This window comes from Symphalangus syndactylus, chromosome 6, assembly GCF_028878055.3.
Source record: "Symphalangus syndactylus isolate Jambi chromosome 6, NHGRI_mSymSyn1-v2.1_pri, whole genome shotgun sequence".
Lineage (NCBI taxonomy): Eukaryota > Metazoa > Chordata > Mammalia > Primates > Hylobatidae > Symphalangus > Symphalangus syndactylus.
This window is the reverse complement of record NC_072428.2, coordinates 31,214,884-31,234,978: the sequence shown is the minus strand read 5'-3', so window position 1 is coordinate 31,234,978 and position 20,095 is coordinate 31,214,884. Positions and strand designations below refer to the sequence as shown.

Below are 20,095 nucleotides of genomic sequence, written 5' to 3'. Positions count from 1 at the left end.
ACTGCATTAATGCAAATACATCTGAGTAAGTTAATGTAGAACCACATTTCTTCCAAAACTGAATGGACTATGTTAATCATTAAACAACCACCACTTGTTAAATATATAATTTCAGAGAGTGGTCCATAATGATAAAAATACATATGATTTATTGAACATGTAAAGTGTATCAGGAGCTTTATTCCAGGTTCTTTGTCTTTATTTAACCCCACAAAAATTCCATGAATACCATTCCATTTCCCTATTAAATAAATGGTAAACATGAAGAATAGGACAGTCAGACAAAGAACAGGTGAAAAAAACCAGACTCAATATTAAACTTTCTGAATGCAGATCCTGTACTTCTCACTGCCTAGGGACTCAATTTATCTTCAAATATCTTGTAAGATAAACATTATTACTTCAACTGTATACATTTTAAACATGAAGGAAATGTAGCCTGAATATATTCCCATGTCTCCCTGTTTACAAAGCACATATTCTTTCCACTAGGTTATACATTTTCAATTCACGTACCATATAGTTTATTTTATTGTTTCTTATCATTCCACCTGTATTGATTTCCTTGATGAAAAAGAAACATGTTATACAATTATTATTTTCTGATAATATCTATATTGACATTCATATTTAAAACACCATTAATATTATGCACCCTACAGAATTATGTTGACATTTAAATAGATGGTGTATATTAAATTATGTATCTACTGCTTTATAATTGCTTGTTAAATATAAATTTCCTGTGTGATTAATTTCATTATCTCTTTCTTTATGTGTTAATTATGCCTCTTAAAAAACATGAGCAGCATGTAAATTTCTTTTTTTAACTATTCAAATTTCCAACAACTTCTCAGGTAGACTTAAAAAAATAAAGCATTATTGTCAAGTATTAGAAGATATACTTAACTTGTGAAACTTGAAAACTAAATTGGCATACCTACTCTATTTCATAAAATCTCATGGAATTTCAAATTTGGTGTAGGTTTCAGAGGTGACTGAACCCATCCATTTCATGAAAATAGCCTAAGATTGTGGCTGTTTTGGCTTAATATCAGCATTTCCAGTTCATTTTATTTTGGACTGTCTCTCAGTTTAAGACATATTGTTCTTTCCATTGACCCAATCTGATCTCTCTCATCCTAGGCACATCACTCAAGGAACAGAATATGCCTAGCCCTTCTCCCTTCATGATAGCCCTTGAAATATTTGATAGTATGTCTTAATTCTCCATTTGTTGACATTTCTGATGTTCATCTGAAAGATAAAAATCTCAAAATCTCTAGATATAGAAAAGAGAAGCATGTTCTGACTTCCTACAAAACATAATTCACTTAGTGAATTCTTTCTTAAATATTTGAGACCAAAATATGCATCACAAACTATGGGAAAGCTGTTTGAAATGACCAAATGTTCTTGTAGTCAATGATGATTTTGGTCATGCATTGTCTCTGGGTTGTTCTCTACCGTGTACCTGGGTCCCACAAAGCACCTGGCACACAGTCATAACCTGGTACATCTTTATTAAGCGCCAAGTGAATGAACCTTATTAACGTTACCTGCTGCTGTCGTAATTGCCTATAACATTAATCCTTATGTTCATCATTATCATTGCTGCTACAATATATAATACAGAACACAGTGGGTTGAGTGGCACTGAGATAAGTGCATTAAATATATGTCCTTATTTATTCCTTATAAATATTGATAAGCAAACTTGTTCCTCGTTTTAAAAATATGAAAATTGAGACTGAGGAAAATTGAGTAATCCAAGGCCACGAAGCTAGTAGATTTAAGAATTTAAACATTTACTAAACATAGATTCCATCACCCATGGGGTTTAACCTTATTCTTCTTTGTCATGAAATCACTTATGTGAAACAGCACTTTTTGTCTCTTTCCAAGAGTCACAGTTCCATTTCAGGTTTTACAAGGAAGAATTAAAAGAATGAAATTTCAATAATTACTCCTGGTAGAGGAATGAGGCAAAGAATATATCAGTGTGACAAAACTTTTTGTGTTTGTATATGTATTTAACAGTCATAGTCAAAAGATAATCTATGAATCAGAGAAGGTGACAGCAAAGATTGATTATTTTCATGCTCACTCATAGACCTTCACTATGATTCATCAAAGTTAATCTGATGACCACATTCTATGACACATCTTATTTGTTTACCAAAACAGTCTCCAACCTTCTAATTTCATCCATCTTCTCTGTCTGCCTCTGCACTTATCATGCTTAGCACACAAATAGTAAGAGGAACAATAATGAAAATTTGGCAGAATCTGCTTTTTTATACTAACCATAAAAACCTTTCAGATTCCCAAAAGAGCATTTGTTGGAAGGAGGATTTCTAGGGAAGCTAGTTCAGAATGTTATACAACATTTTGTCTTCTTGGGGGATTTTATTTCTTTTCTTTTGTGACTGGAAAATCTCCCAACTCTTCCTATTAGTTATGCATAACCAAAAGGCTATTTGAAGATGAGGAAAATTTTCATTCACTCTGGCATTGTCCAGTGATGGTCTCAGTGGAAAGGGGAGGCATGAGAGTTGGGAGTATAAAATGGTTGCATAGAGCTTTTCAACACAAGATTTATGATCTTTGGGGATTTATAACTTGAACTGCTTATTAAATGATACTTGTGAGTTTACAAAATAATGTTTTATGATCATTTGGGGCATAAAAAAGCCTGAGCAAAGATTTAAAGTTGTCCACTTGCTCATCAAGTTTGAAGAATAAGTAAAAACCTGTGGCAATGACATTCACTAAGGGGCTCTAAGTGTAGCCATATGATGAATGATCTTAAGTGCTATTTAGCTAAATTCATGCTTTATTCTATAGGCAATAGGAAATCACATATTTGTGTGGGGGAGATATTTTTTCTTGTTTTGTTTTGATTAATTTTTATGCAGTGAGTTAGCATGATAAAATCCATTTTAGGAAGACATTTGTGGAGGCTGATCTGTTTGGGTTGGAGAAAGGTGAGGTTAGAGAGAGTTAAAAGTTTAATTCAACAATCCAGAAATGAAATAAAGAGGTAAATGCCATTATCTCTGAAAGAGAAAGGAAGACTATGACGTGCTGAATTGTTTTCATGAAAAACTGTTTACAGCTTCCCCACAGAAAGGTCATCTGTTTCTATCATCCGCAAGTTTCGTTTTCAAAGCTGAGATAGCATAATCCTCAAAATCCTCTGAGTTGAGACATTGAACCTACAAATGGCAATTAAAACTACAAAAGGTATTGTCCTTGTTGTTGTTTGTGGTGAGTACATATAAAGGGAAAACTCTGAAAGTTTATTATCCCTTGGGTTGAGATTCATTATCATTTAAGTGATAAAATTATATTTTGGGGATGGGAAGTTAATTACACTCTGATTATATGTAGTGTGGGTTTCAGGCACAGAGAGACTGAGTCATTTTAAAAAGAAAATTTAGAGAAGTGTCTGTTCATATCGTTTGCCCACTTTTTGATGAGTTTGTTTTTATCTTGTAAATTTACTTAAGATTTTTTAAGTTCTGGATATTATCCCTTTGTCAGATGAATAGATTGCAAAAATTTTCTCCCATTCTGTAGGTTGCCTATTCACTCTGATGATAGTTTAGGTTGCTGTGCAGAAGCTCTTTAGTTTAATTAGGTCCCATTTGTCAATTTTGGCTTTTGTTGCCATTGGTTTTGGTGTTTTAGTCATGAAGTCTTTGGCCATGCCTAAGTCCTGAATGGTATTGCCTAGGTTTTCTTCTAGGCTTTTTATGGCATAAATGGAAGACCTACATGTAGGTCATTTATGTGGCCAAGAAACATGTGAAAAATGCTCATCATCATTGGTCATTAGAGAAATGCAAATCAAAACCACAATGAGATACCATCTCATGCCAGTTAGAATGACAATCATTAAAAAGTCAGGAAACAACAGAGGCTGGAGAGGATATGGAGAAATAGGAAAAGTTTTACACTGTTGGTGGGAGTGTAAATTAGTTCAACCATTGTGAAAGACAGTGTGGAGATTCCTCAAGGATCTAGAACTAGAAATATCATTTGACCCAGCAATCCCATTACTGGGTATATACCCAAAGGATTATAAATAATTCTACCATAAAGACACATGCACACGTATGTTTATTGCAGCACTGTTCACAATAGCAAAGTCTTGGAACCAACCCAAATGCCCATCAACGATAGACTGGATAAAGAAAATGTGGCACATATATACCATGGAATACTATGCAGCCATAAAAAAGGATGAGTTCACGTCCTTTGCAGGAACATGGATGAAGCTGGAAACCATCATTCTATCACAAGGACAGGAAGTCAAACACCACATGTTCTTGCTCATAAGTGGAAGTTGTAAAATGAGAACACATGGACACAGGGAGGGGAACATCACACACCAGGGCCTGTTGGGGGCTGGGGTCTAGGGGAGGGATAACATCAGGAGAAATACCTGATGTAGATGACGAGTTTATGGGTGCAGCAAACCACAATGGCATGTGTATACCTATATAACAAACCCGGACGTTCTGTACATGTATCCCAGAAGTTAAAGTATGATAAAAAATAAAATAAAAAGGAACTTTAATGTATTTTTCTTTCAGTTTTATAATTTAATTTAGTAATAGAGTCATGAAATATTCTTTGGAACTCTAGCTCAAAATATTTGAGTATTAAAACCTAACTTCTAACAAATGTTGCCAAGTTTCAACTTCTTGTCAGCCATATGAGAGAAGAAAAATGGTGCTGCCTTGACAAGTTCTGGAAGTGAGAGAGGGATGCTTATAAAAATCATATAGATTACAAATCTTTCACTGGAGGAAGAGAGTCATACTGATGACATGTTTGAACAATTATTGTATGTAATGATCGCTGTAGAGTGCTGTTCATAAATCTCTTTAGATTCCAACATAGAGAACACATTGACTTCTTAGAAACGTAGGCATGTTAATGCAGGATATTTACAATGTAATTGTCATTTAATAACTGCCAGATTCAGTATAAACATCACTTCTTGAGCTACCTCAGAGTTCTTGAACTGTACCTACTCTAATCATCTCAGTATTTCCCATCTCAGCTTACCTCACAACTGCTACCTTTGATGCATCCACCTCACTTACAGAACGTTTACTTCTGCTTTTTTGTCCTCATGACTGTGCTTCAAAAAATTTTATTCATCATTCAAGCCTCAGTTCCTCCTTCATGAAGAAATCGATTGCCCTAATTAGCCATGAGTGATATTTTCTTCTTTTCTGGATAATACATCTCACTGATTCGTCAGGCCCAAATGTGTACCAACCATTTACTTAGGGATCTTGGTAGAATATTGCAAAAGTATTAATATTATGAGAAATGTTTTTGGTTTTGTCACAAATTGTGTTGTTACCTGAAACTGCAACATGTGAGGTGCTATCAAAATCTAAAATATTATATAGTTAAATAATAAAATGGGAGAAAGAAAATATAAATCTTTGAAAGATCCCAAATTTGCAGCAAGAGACTTTGTCTCAATTGCAACAGCAATAACTTTATGACCTTGAGGATGTTATGTAGATCTGTTGGTCTCATCCTCATTTGTAAAAAAGATAAAAATATCTGAGTGTTGTTATGAGAGTTAAATCGTGAAATATATATCAAATCAATTTCAGCATCTGGTACATAACAGATAATTGGTAAGTTATAGTATACTAATTCATAAATTAACATTTCTTTATTTTCAATTTTCAAACCCCAGCTACACATGGAACACCTGGAAATAGTAACAGTTTTGATCACTTGAGCATGTTATCCCAATGGGTAATACACAATATGTGTGTGTGGGTGTATAAACTAATATATACATAAAATAGTAGAAAATATGTATTCTGAAAAAAATTAACAAAAGGAAAATAAAAAGTGACAGGGTATACATGTCTATATTTCAATATTCAGTAGTTTCAATTCATTTTATCAACTTATTCACTTATATCATATAGCTGGCAAACAATTATACTTGGAATGAAATAAAACATTAGTTCTTTATTTGATTATACTATAAGTTTTTTCTTCAATTTATAATTTTTCACAGGAATTTTTTATTTTTTTTTTAATTTATCGTTAAGAGCTCTTATGTGAAACATCAAGGGTGTTTCTTGACATGTGACCATCTGAATGAGTGCAGTGGTGTCAAATCTTGTGTTAATTGTAGAAATAAAACAACTTACTTCTTATTTATTTAAATAAATATATGAGCATTAACAGTTCTATTATTTTCTTTCTGTCATCACAGTAATATGTGTTTGCATACCTATGCAAACATCCAAATGGGAGTCTACTCATTTAGGGATTGAGCTGAGTGAGGACTAAAGAGATTAGATAATAAAACCTTAAGGTAAGAGCACTAAGAAACACAGAATTTTAAGAAATGAAAGAGCCAGCAGTATGCATAGCAAAAAAGAAGTTAAGGAGAAAGACAAATGGGGAAAAGATTCACTTATCCTTTCACCTAAATTTATCTATATATTATGTTCACAAAATTATTTAAATATGACCCATCCCCCAGAAGTGTATTTATTTACAAATTATCTAGCATCCACCTTCAAAAAATGTGGAGCCAGTAAATAGACTACAGTTTAATAATCAAAGCAAACGCAAAGCAAAAATAAGATATTTATTATCTTGTCAGGTTCAACTGACAAACCAGGACCATCTAGATAATCTTCATTTCTATTAACTCAAAGCCAACATACTACCTGATCATAGGAGTTATACTCCATCACATTCATAGTGTCTGCCTGTGAGAACCTATCAAGAGGAGGGTGTTATATAAGGTTTGCACACCAGTGGGTGAGAAACATGGGGACCATCTTAGAATCCTGCCTGTCAAAATATCCCAGTTAAGTCCCTAACTAGCATTTGAAATTTTTAGAATATGTATTGTAAAATAATTGTTTTTCCATAGATTAAACATTTAAAGATCATATATTTCAGATACATATTAAGTCCTTATATAAGTTTGATAAAATGGCATTGTGAATGACTATGTATGGTGTGTGTGTCTGTGTGTGTGTGTGTGTGTGTGTGTGTGTGTTACTGAAAGCTAAAATTATAAATTGCCTGACAAAATAAAAAAGAATAAACTTTCCTATTGCCCTTCAAACTTTTCTATTGCCCTTCAAACTTTCCTATTTCCCTTCGGTTCACATCTTGGAAAACTTCCCTTCTTTGAATCACCTTTAGCCGTGACCTTGAAGTTTTTTCCTGGGCAGGGTCCAAAAATTCCACAGATGAAAAACAGAGCCCTATTCATGTAAACTGACATGAAACCATTCATGTAAAGCAGACGTGTATATCTTACACTTTCAGCACAATTAATAAGGACCATGTCATGCAATTTTGTAAATTATAAATCTACTGAGGTATGATTAATGTGTTTTATGAAACATACCTCTTTGTATCTTGATATCATTTAACACAGTTCTAATCTATAATAAATATGTAAACAGCAATTAAGTTGAAACAGAATTACCATCCGTAATTTATTTCACGTATATTTATATGTCTATTTTACATGTTAAATCACACATGATGAAAAAGCATATAAAGTTAAAGCAATGGAAAGAAAAAAATGTAACTGGTTTTAGGCACCTGAAATAATTAAACAAATGATTCTTGTGTATCTAAACTATGTCATGCAAATACACTAAGCATATTGAATTTATGTTTTAAAATGTATAGAAATTGTCTGTGATGGATATTAATATCCTTATTTTCAGTTGATGAAATTAAAGCCCAAGGGGATTGCGGAACTTCCCCTGATAGATAATTAGTAGGTGAAAGAACTGGGACTTGAGCATAGATATGCCTCATCTCAAACCCTGTGCTTTCATCTTACAGAGGTTGCCACTGGATGTGACCTGCAGGCACTTTCCATCATTATACTTAAATCTCTCTGATACTCTTTTTAATATGTTCTTGATTATGTATGTATTTACGCTTTCTCCACTAGAATATAACCTCCACTGACATCAAAGTCCTTGACTTTTTTTATTTTTCTATTTTCAGTCAGTGCCTAGCTTATAATAGAAACTCAGTAAATATTTGTGGAATGAATGATTAAAGTATAGAACTATTTTTGAAGCTCAATTTGGCTCTTAGTGTTGAGGCAATTTAAGGATAACAAAGGTAATTTATTAGATTGTCTAGATTTCATTTGTGTGGCCAAAAAGGGAAAAACAAAAACACATTTGCAGAGGCAAAAGTTATTGCAATAGTTTTCTATAAAATTATATTTACTCTTTAGATAACATTGGTTACTCTCTTTAGATCTTAGCTATAGTTGCAGTAAGTGCCTGTTTTCTCTCAGTGACCCCACCTCTTACCCTTTAATGTAGTGTAGCTTTTTTAAATGAAGAGATTTTCTTTAAGAATTAAATTATGTTGTTTCCAAGGGAGCTTCCCTAGAAGTAAGCCCATTGGTTTAATTTTAAATTCAGTGATTACCATTATAACCCCAAACCCATGTTTTATTGGGTAAATCTTTAAATCCATAAACACAATTTGGTGTCATCTTGAAATCTATATTTTCTCAAATATTTTTTGTTTCCAAAGCAAAACATGAATATAGACAATTTGTTGTAGAATCAGGAGGACCAGAGAGACCTTGGGGTACAGCAGGATGTTTATTGAGTGCACTCACACCCAGCGGACTTAACATACAAACACTGGGCTCAAAACAAAGACAGCACTTGATTTTTATACACACTTTAAAAAGGGGTTGGGCTAGCTTGAAGCAAGCTTACAGTTACAGTGGTGCAAAAGCAAGGATACAGAGGCAGAACAATTAATTAAATTGTGACAGGTTCATAACTTAGGATTACACATGATCATTGCCAAGCAATCCAGATGTCTGTTATCTAGGTTTTGCTTTAAAGATCCTTGCATGGGTTTATCTTATAACCTTCACTATGCTGCCTAGACAGCTGTAGTTCAGGCCCGTTCAGGCTTCTTATGACCTTCACTGTACTTTTTAGATAAAACAGAATACTTGAAGTTACTAGTTACAGAGAACAATAATCTATAAACTCATATTATAAAACAAAGAAAAATTTGATTTTCTTCTCCCTATTTTGACAGAGTGCTTGGAGAGTCTCCATAGCACATTCCTTTGTGTCCTGGCTTCTTAGATAGTATTATCAAGACGTCCCCTGGGTCTGGGCTGTGCTCGTTGCTGCCTCTGGGACAAGTTAGCCTAATACAGGAAAGCTTATTTCTCTTTTTAATTTAATTTTTTTCTTTCTTTAATTTCCTGCCTAAAATTTTTGTTATATTTTACCTTTATTGTTAAAAAAGGAGCATTAGTAAGAAACGTTTTTGCAGCCCCTCTACTCAGCATTTTCTTCATTTCCTTTCCTTCTCTCTACCTTTCCTCTTATTTTTCTGTTTGGTAATTGCATCACTGTTGATTCTGTGACATAAAATAATGTCAGCGTCAACTGGTCATAAATAATGTTGTGTAACCATTAATGATAGTAATAACAATAATCAAACGAGGAGAAAGAAAAAAAGGAATGATCACTATTTGTTAATCTATGCTGAATACCTGTTTATGTTTCCTAATTTTACCCTTAAACTAACTCCATAAAGAAGCTGACCCATTTTACAGCCAAAGAACCCGAAGCCCAGAGAAAAATAACTTGATCAAGGTCATCAATGGATAAGTATCAGAGCTAAAACATAAGCCAAAGTCTATTTCACTCCAAAGCACTTTTAACCAATAGTCAAAACTACTTTTATACTACAATACTGGAAATGGGTCAAATTTGTCTTGTCTTCCTTCACAACAGTTCTCTGGTATTTTTGATAGTCTAGGTCCTGTTTGCAACAGAGTGAGGGAACTCTATGAGAAACCCACCCTTTGTGTCTCACCAAATTGAGCTCTATTTCAGCAAAGGCTATAAGTTTAGTAAAAGGCTTTATTAAAGCACAAAGCCTATTCAGTATAGTAATGTGGCCTTATCTCTGGTGCCTCTCTGAGACTCACTAACAATTTTGTGAACCATCTTATGAAATTTCCACAATGCCTGTGAAGCACAGAAAGAGAAAATTTAAAGATGCTGTTCATCGTAAGATAAAAGTATCAGAAAAAGCTACAGCTGCCTTCTAGCCACAAAACGTTTTCTTTAATGTTGAAATGTAGTAAGTTTTCATTGTTCAGATGATCACAGGCTTATCTCAAATAGTTGGTTGTGCTAGCATTAACGAAATATATTCCATAGCAAATCCCATAGCGTCTTCCTCATGACAATGACCTCAAGTGAAGCTTTACACATAAAGAATATTAGGTCAAAAATATTCAAGAAATATGTACATTATATCTCCTTCTTAGAGATTTGTAACATATTGTACATTATGAAGTGAATATCAAATTTCATAGGTACATTTGAATTGCTAGCATGCCAATTAAAAATGCAAACCCCATATTTATAGGACAGAATTATCACCCTGAAGTGTTTTTTTAGCAGTCACCTCCTGTGATTACGTGATCATTCAAGATCAAAACTTTAAGATATTATATATGGTTTCTGAGAAGAACTACAATAAATACAACTGTTTAATGTTGAAATCAATTTTTCCCTAAACTTAAATGACATGAACTCCACTCTTACCAAGTGCATTTTGGGAAATCCTACACTATGCAAATTACTTTCTGTATGAACCACATTTTTTGAGCTTGATTTTTTACTATTAGTTAATTTTTCAAAGGGTAAATGCAAGAATAATAAAAACAACAGCCAGTTGGTTTGTTACAGCAAAACAGAGTAATTATAGTATTTCCAGAGAAATGTGAAGTTCCAATTATAAATCATACAACAAGAAATTTTTCCTTAGGCCGTGTAGAAGATTCCTCTATATATATAAAGGAATACATAGTATTAGTATTTAGAATACTTAAAAAGTATTTAGAATTAGGTAGTTAATAATTCAGCTATTGATTTTCAGTCTTATAGTGACAATCTCTCTTTTTCTGTATACTGTAGGCTTATTTAGAAGAACCAATTGTGTATGAAATGTGCCTAAATGTGGCCATACAAAGAAAGCAGGCATTTATGAGAATTCTAAAGTATTGAACTATTTCATGGCCAATATTTTAAAATTATTTATTATTTATTTAGAGATTATATATCGACCACTTTCTGGTAGGCATCTAGCTGTGATCTAGTGGAGATAAATATTGCCCCTGTCTTAAAGTTATTCGCAATATATTGGGGAGGCAGGCATGATTACACATATAAAAACAACGGTAACTGTTAAAGTTGTTATAAGCATTACCTTTAGAGCAGGGAAGTGTGACTGAGTCTGTCTAGTAGCAGAAAAGATAAAATATGGCAGAAATGAGTAGCTGGTTTTCAGGGGCCTGCAGTGAAGGAAGTGGGGTAGCACATACATGGACAGAGAAATGTACAGATACATGGTTTGTGTTTGTTTAAAAGCAATATAGTGTGAGAATAGAGGGAGCATAAAAAATAACCTTTAAAATCTGAATTAGAGTAGGTTTAATCTCCTATAAACCTTTTTATTTATCTTCTACTCAGAATTTTTAGAGTTTAAAGTCAACTTAGCTCTCTATCCCCTGGTTCATCGCTTGGAAATAAACTTATTTTTTTGATGTCAGTGGGTCAGTGGTCATGAATTTTATATATAATTATATTTAAATATAATAATTATATATATTCTTTTTTGAGACAGGATCTCACTCTGTAGCCTAGGTTGGAGTGCAGTGGCATGATCACAGCTCATTGCAGCCGCAACCTCCCGGGCACTTCAGAAGGTCATCTTCCCACTTCAGCCTCCCAGGTAGCTGGGACCACAGGCATGTGCCACCACACCCAGCTGCTTTTGTTTTTGTTTTTGTAAAGTGGATGTTTCACCATGTTGCCCATGCTGGTCTCAAACTCCTGGGCTTAAGCAATCCACCCACCTCAGCCTTGCAAAGTGCTGCGATTACAAGTGTGAGCCATTTAACCTGGCCTAATGTTCACAAATTATTAAACTCTTAGGCTCTGTCTTGCACATGGAAAAGATTATGAGAAATATAACAAACGCACACACAAATGCAGATTCTTACACTACATATGTTGCTGTTAATTTAAAAGTATGTATATAATAAAGAAGAAAGACAGGAAGAGAGGAAGGAGGAAAAGTATCAGTAAGTAAAAAAAGAAAGGGAGGAAGGAAGAGAGGAGGGATAGAGGGAAGGAGGAAGGGAGGGAGGGAGGGAAAGAAGAAGGAAGGAAGGATGCAAGGAAGGAAGGGAGGAAGGGAGGAATGGAGGGAGGGAGGGAAGAAGGGAGGGAGGGAGGGAAGGAGGGAGGGAAGGAGGGAGGGAGGGAGGATTGAATATTTTAACCCTGGTTAAAATGGAAGTGAAGCCCAAGTGGAATCCTTTTTTTTTTATTTTTTTTATTTTTTTTTTCCGTTGCTAACACTTCATCTTCCTTTAAACTGCTGAAGCTAATAAGTAGGATCAGATATTCTGGCCAGTAAAATGACTGGGATCTCAGTTCCAGAAATATTGTCTTTTAAAAAAGACACTGAGGATTTTATGCAAGACAGATTGGTGGTCATATTAGTTACATTGCTTCCTAGCTTGCAATATTGATGTTCCTGCAGGCACTCAGATAATTGACATATATAAATCACAGAGTCTGGATGTATTGTAGATATAGTAGTTTTATAATCTTTTACTTCTTTTTTAAATGTTTTACAGGGAAATAATTTTCCATTGGAATTGTACTTCTTTGTAGTAGCTGACTGCCATAAGCCCCATTGTGATCCCCAAACCAGCCAGGCATGTTTGCTCTCTCCTTGAAATCCCACTGCTGTGGTGATGATTTTTGTCCCTAGCTTTTGCCTTTTCGGTATGGATCAAAGTGATAGAATCTTCTCAACAGGACGAATTCAAGAGAGTGTTTTTAACTCCCCCTTTCTTTATTTAACTTCATTGATGTATTTTCAATTGCTGCTTTTGTAGGAGGGCAGAACCTGTTCAATGAGGCACAAAGAGAGTCCCCCAAGTAATGCCACTGCAGAAACCGAGCCTATCCCACAGGTATGTGTTTGTTTTATTTTGATTATATCAGAAAACACTTATTGGATCCATTGTATTTATTTATTTTTATTATTTTTTATTTATTTATTTATTTTGAGACAGAGTTGCGCTCTATCTCCCAGGCTGGAGTGCAGTGGCGCAATCTCGGCTCACTGCAAACTCCACCTCCCAGGCTCACGCCATTCTCCTGCCTCAGCCTCCCGAGTAGCTGGGACTACAGGCGCCCGCCACCATGCCCAAATTTTTTGTATTTTTAGTAGAGATGGGGTTTCACCATGTTAGCCAGGATGGTCTCGATCTCCTGACCTCGTGATCCACCCACCTCAGCCTCCCAAAGGGCTGGGATTACAGGCGTGAGCCACCACACCTGGCCGGATCCATGGTATTTAACACTCTTCTCTCTTGCTCTAGCTGGGGCAGGATGTTGTACTTGCTAGTACTATATATAAAGCCCTGGTGCCCCTGGGCTTTTCCAAGGCTGCTCTGCTTTCTACTAAGCTATTGGCTTGACTATATGAGGCCCTCAGAAGGTCAAGGGTGAGGGGAGTTCTCCCTCACTTGCACCCTCCGTCTCACAGAACAGGAAACAAAACAAAAATAAACAGGGATGATCAAACAGGCATATATTTCTTTTTGGACAAAGGAGACTAAAGAGGATTTGAGGAAGCAGAGGAGGTGAAAAGAAGTACATATTACTTACAAAAACAAACAAAATAAACACAAGTCAAGAGCTTAATTCTGAATTTTTATTTGTACTGTACTATAGTTGACCAAAAATGTTGTATCATTGACATTCTTAATATTTATTTCACTTAATACTAAAATGTGGAGTTAGATTTAACTTATTCTCAAACTTTGAATTAGATTAAACACAGTTGAATGGTTTGGGCAAAGTTTTTCAAAATAGTTTTTGAAATGTTTTGCTGTTTTTAGACGAAATATTGTCATGTACTTTTATGAAATATAATTAGCATCTTTACATTTGTTTCATTTCTGTCCAGTGTTCATTTTCTCTGAGATATTTGTTGAGGTCTATGAATTTCCATTCTTATTGTTAGACTTTTCAATTTTTACCTTAAAGTGTATTTATTTTGATTCTTCTAATTGTCTTTTCTGTATTGTTTAACAGAAATTGCAAATGCCTCCTTGTGCTGAATGTGAGGTGAAAAAAGCCCCAGAAAAACCATTGACCAGCTTTGAAGGGATGGCAGCTAGAGAAGAAAAAATACTGTAAATACTAAGAAACTGTGTTAAAAAACGTCCATTTGCTATTGTCTTCATACTCTTTTTAGACCACAAGCTTGATGGAAATGCTAAGTTTCTAAAGCATGCAACTTTTTCACAATTTTATGTTACTTTATAAAGTAGCCTACAAATTTTCAAAGATTCCAGACCAATTATGATCCTTAAACAATAACCTAATTGAATTGAATATCCACAGTCAGAAATATTTTGTTGTCAACAGTAAATTGCCCCATATAAATTGGTCTGGTTTAACTCAAATGCCATCTAACACGTAATTCTCCTGGTTCATTTGGATATCCAGTACTTCTATGATGTGGTTGTCAAAATCAAATGGAGGATAATAAAATATTGTGGGTTCTCAGCATTCTTAGAATCCAAATTACAACCATAGCAGTAAGGGTTTGGTCCACATGAGCCAACTGAAGTCATTTTCATCAAGTTTGGAATTTGTGCCAACCTAAATACGTTGTTTCTTTGATGGTGTTTATTGCTATTGGTATTATTTTGAACTAATAACAATTATTTTGTCTAAATAATGCTAAGACAATTCTGTCAAGAATTTTGTCAGCTAACCTAATTCATTAACTATGTTTGGCATCATATAGACAAAATATTTGGATGAATGACTAAATTTATGACACGATTAAATATTTTGGCATTCTATAGACACATCTCCTATGTATGTCTACTGGAATTACTCCAAGCTAATAACCAAGTTTTCTGAAATACTTGGCAGGATTTTTGGTATGAAGTTGGGTAGTGGAATAGGGAATGAAGAGTGACTTCTAAAATACAAATATGAAAGCAGGTTATATATATTACAAAACAGGGGTTTGATGAAAGTACAATAGCCATGTTGATTCCGTAAACCCAGATGCATATTTTTTGAAAACCAATGTGTTATTTAAACAAATCAATGGCAGTGTTAATCCTTAAGAGTTCTGATTTTCTATAGGAATATCACTAATCAAATAAATGCACTCATGAATAATTGGAACATAGCTCACAAGCAAGAGGAATTGACCCTTGAATAATTATCTGATTAATAGGTTTCATAGGGCATTCAAAGTTGCAGACTCAGTTAATGACTACACTTAAGTTGTCTGGACTGAAAAGTCATTTCTTTTGTTTAGAACCTTTTTGCAACTGTAGAAAGCATATTAAACCATTGGTTTTACAGGACGGATCTGTCAAACCACAATATATACATTTGGATCAGTGTATCCTAGGAGATAGTTTATAAAAATATATTAAAAGAAATCTGTAATCAATAAATGAACTTAGGTTCTGAGATTTAATGGCATACCTCTGATCAAAATGGCTTATTAAAAGAAATTTAAAGATTTGGAGAATTGGAAAATATCATTAGCTGTAAAAGTAATATTCTAATATATTTATGTAGCACTTCTATTTTCAGAATAGTTCAGTGTCATTCATTAGCACAGACAGATCCCAGCCACAATGGTTCAACTTAATGATTTTTTGATGATTCTGTGAAAGCTTCATAATTTATACATGCTTTTAATTTTGAATTTTGTTATTTTTGGAGGGCTAGTGATACATGTTCCATGAAATATTCAACGCTTTATTATAAAACGGGGTTTGTGTTAGACAATTTGCCCAACTGTAGGATGAGGTATATGTTCTGAGCACATTTAAGCAGGTTTAAGTTAGGGTGGGCTATGATTTTCCATAGGTTAGGTATCTTAAATGCATTTTAGACTTACAATATTTTCAACTTTTGATTGCTTTATCTGTATGTAACCCTATTGTAAGTCAAGGGGCATTTATATTTTTCATAAAACCGGCTACCCAAGGAAAAAAGATAATTAGCTTTATGGATGATCTATAGAGCTTTCAGATGAGGTGACCAGGATAAAATAACAGATCAAAGTCTGAGGTTTCTTCTGACTCCTTCATATTTCTAAAAATAATTTAATTATACAAACTAGAATACTGCTAGTCTCCCAAGTCCTGTCCCTTGTAATTTTCCCACTGTTCTCAGTGGCCCTAACCATCTCCATATGTTCCTGACAGGGAAACAGATCATTTAGTTTTAATTTACATTCAGTCTCCCTCCTCCCACTGGGGCCCAACTTCCCTCATAGGCTTTGTGGGTCCTGTGGAAAGTTATTCACCATGTAATCTAGCACAGCATGTTTTGAAGCATCTTTGGAATGAAAAAAAGAAGGATCAGGCTGTTATTTTCTGAAATTGTTATGAGAGATAACATGTTGAAAGGTAAGAACTCAGGTTGATATTAATCATGTTTTTATCAATCTTCATTTTAAAGTTGTGTATGTTCTGTGTATTCTAAATTCCTTTTATTAATTCCTAGCTTGATCAAGTTGGCTTTGGATCCATATGACTTTTTTTTTTTTTTTTTTTTTTTGAGATGAAATCTCACTCTTGTTGCCCAGGTTGGAGAGCAATGGAGCGATCTCGGCTCACTGCAACTCTGCCTCCCAGGTTCAAGTGATTCTCCTGCCTCAGCCTCCCAAGTAGCTGGGATTACAGGTAGCTGCCACCATGCCCGGCTAATTTTTATATTTTTAGTAGAGATGGGGTTTCACCATGTTGGCCAGGCTGGTCTCGAACTCCTGACCTCAGGCAATCCACCTGCCTCAGCCTCCTCCCAAAATGCTGGGATTACAGGTGTGAGCCACCGTGCCCGGCCAATGTATTCTTTTTCCTTTAAATATATATGGCATTATACATCCAGCAAGGTTTACTGTGTTATATTCATTGCATCATTTGTTTTAAAAGTAAAAAAAAAGAAACTTGTAGCAGGAGACATTTAAAAATATATTTAAGAGTTCCTTTTACTAGCTAAGTTTGAGACTCTATTCAGTAAGTTCTATGACTGTACCTTAATGAATGCATTTTGTTTATCTCAATTTTTATTTGCTTTAAAATAGAATCAGATAAGTTTAAAATGTTTCTCTCACATTTGTGAATTTGTCTATGAGAGAGGGGCCATTTCTTACATCTTTTAATTAACAACTAAATAAACAGACGTTGTTTTAAAGGAATTAACACTTAAATTCCAGCCATCCTCATATGGAATAAAATATCAACCTAAATGTTGACTATAAATAGTATAATTCTATTATGTACCTGTAATGATAAGCAGTGAAAGATTACTTACATTTTGAAAAATAGGGAATTGATTCTTATTAAGAAAAAAGATATTTTCCAATGGAGTAACTTGTTTTAATAGAGGTACAACCAGAACCAACAACAATTGTATTTCTCTATAGTTATTTTAAAATAGTAATCAATGCTATGTATTTGATGTATTTGTTTCTAAATTAGAAATTTCTTTTGGATTTATGTTTTCTTTTATGTGCATTAAATATAGACTGAACCCATTCCTAAAATGCATTAAACTTAAATGAATGCTGTGTGTATCCAACGCCAAAATGCTCAGAAGAAAAGTGAATAATTCAGTAATTCATCTGGATGTGGTTTTCTGCGTAATCTCAAATATCTGAATATTGAAAAAACTAGGTTGCTAACTTTTTTTCATTCCTTATGCAAATGTTTAGCATCATAGTGCTGTTTCAGATACAGAACTGTTTCATAAAATATCCACAGTTACAAGTCTAAGACAGTTATATGTAAAGAAAATGTACTATTTTAGATGAACAATGTGGATAACTGAACTAAAATGATATTTGTGAACTTTGCTATAATGAAATATTTTATTTTTATAGCTCAGGTATTGTAATTAGCACTAATTGCAGCAGAGACTGAAATAATTATTGACACCACAGAGTACCATAGAGTAGGTTGAACTGGCCAGACCTAGAGAGTGAAGAAAACACATACTGTTCACTTAGGAGACATTTTCTTAGTTGTGTGTATAGTTCTAAATTTCCCCAAACTATGTGTTCATTTGGATTGTGTTATATAATAACAGTCGAATGACGAAGAATAAAAGATGCTGAAAGATAGTCTATTTTTGTTCAATAAAGATTGTTACAAGAATACAATGTATATTATCTTACATAAACTAATTGAAAAAGCAGATATGAGCATTAGAAATGGTACTTGCTTCTGTGTATCAGGATCTAAGAACTTTCCTTAAATAGCATCTTGAAATTTTCTTTAATCTTTCTTTGCCAATATCCCCAAAATCTTTTATTTTGCGGGTGCTTTCTTTAAAAAAAAAATAGAGTTCCATGGTGAACAGGGATTGTGTCTTTTTTTTAATTTAAATTTTTATTTTTCATTTATGAACTATTATTGTGATATGTAATAGGTACAGTGTGATGTATCTCTATATATGAACACACATGTAGTGGAAGGATTATATCAAGCTAATTAACATATCCATCACCTCACAAATTAATCTCAAGTGCTTAGAGCTAGCTGTCTTGTAGAAGATGCTCAAACATTTGTTGAATAAATTAATTTAGATGCTGAAGCAGCAAGGGAACAAGCAGGGGAACAGCAAGGGAGTATGTATTGGCATGAGAACAGAGAACCGTAAGAACCAAAAATAAGCATTTTGTTTTGTTTGTTGTTTTGTTTTGTTCTTAGACTATCTTTTTTTTTTTTTCTAAAAGCTTTAACAATAGGCCTGTGGCTGGGACTTTCTAAGCAGAGTAGATAAGGCACTCCTGGGTAAATTCTGAAATGTAGGTCAATGCAATAGAAATATTTCACGTGGACTTTATGAGTCTTTAATTGACACCCACTTCTGATACACACTTGGACATGCACAGGTCACTTCTTTTAGCATTTGTTTCCTAATCTATTGGATCTTAAAACAGAGATTTTCTTCTGCATTCTGAAGAGACCTAGCCATTTTAGTAGAAATAACTGTACGGCTGCCGAGAGGTAAGTGAATATCAAGATGATAGGACTCTGGATTTTTTTTTTTTCTTTTTGAGACGGAGTCTTGCTCTGTCGCCCAGGCTGGAGTGCAGTGGCATGATCTCGGCTCACTGCAAGCTCTGCCTCCCGGGTTCACGCCATTCTCCTGCCTCAGCCAAGCGAGTAGCTGGGACCACAGGCGACCGCCACCACGCCCGGCTAATTTTTTTGTATTTTTAGTGGAGACAGGGTTTCATCGTGTTAGCCAGGGTGGTCTCGAACTCCTGACCTCATGATCTGTCCATCTCGGCCTCCCAAAGTGCTGGGATTACAGGCGTGAGCCACCGTGCCCGGCCCAGGACTCTGGATTCTATAATCCCTTCAACTAAAATATTTATTATTTTACATAATTTATTTGTTGGACTTATATAATCTGCATATACTTTCATTGGAGAAAGGGTGTCCAAGTCTAAAGTGATTTGAAAGTCACAGATCAAGAGGATCTCTATGATCCTTCCTTCCCATTTGTTCATTCAGTCAGCCATTCAATCATTCAATAAATATTCTTTGAGATTCTGATATGTACCTGGCATTCTACTTGTTACTGAGGATCCAAATGTAAGCAAAAGTAATAATTATGAATACCAATATGTTTCACTTACACCATTCATTCTTTTAGGTAATTTTTAAAAATTGATTAAATATTCTCAAGATTCTTTGAAATAGACATTATGGTTATCATTATTTCACAGTTGAGGAAATTGAGATAGAGAAGTAGCAGTTAAATTACCCCAAATCATACAGCTAGTAAGAGGAAGAGGTGAGATATGGACCTGGAAATGAGTTACTGGAATCCATGCGTTTAACAACTTCAACATGTAGCCTCTCCTGCAAAGGCTGGGGCCCTGCCCTGATGGAACTTAAAGTTTAAAAAAAGAGAGA

At 34.4% G+C, this 20,095-nt stretch overlaps 1 protein-coding gene across 4 annotated transcripts in view; it reads left to right on the top strand.

The window, feature by feature from the left end:
* The window catches only part of LUZP2 (leucine zipper protein 2), a 585,694-nt gene extending 567,406 nt beyond the window's left edge, over positions 1 to 18,288 (top strand). For all 4 annotated transcript variants that reach the window (XM_055282114.2, XM_055282112.2, XM_055282111.2 and 1 more), the window contains 2 exons: positions 13,010 to 13,087; positions 14,217 to 18,288. In XM_055282114.2, the coding sequence (XP_055138089.2) occupies positions 13,010 to 13,087; positions 14,217 to 14,321 (183 nt within the window). In that variant the 3' untranslated portion in view covers positions 14,322 to 18,288. The remainder of the gene's footprint in view (positions 1 to 13,009; positions 13,088 to 14,216) is intronic.
* The last annotated feature ends 1,807 nt before the right edge of the window (positions 18,289 to 20,095 follow it).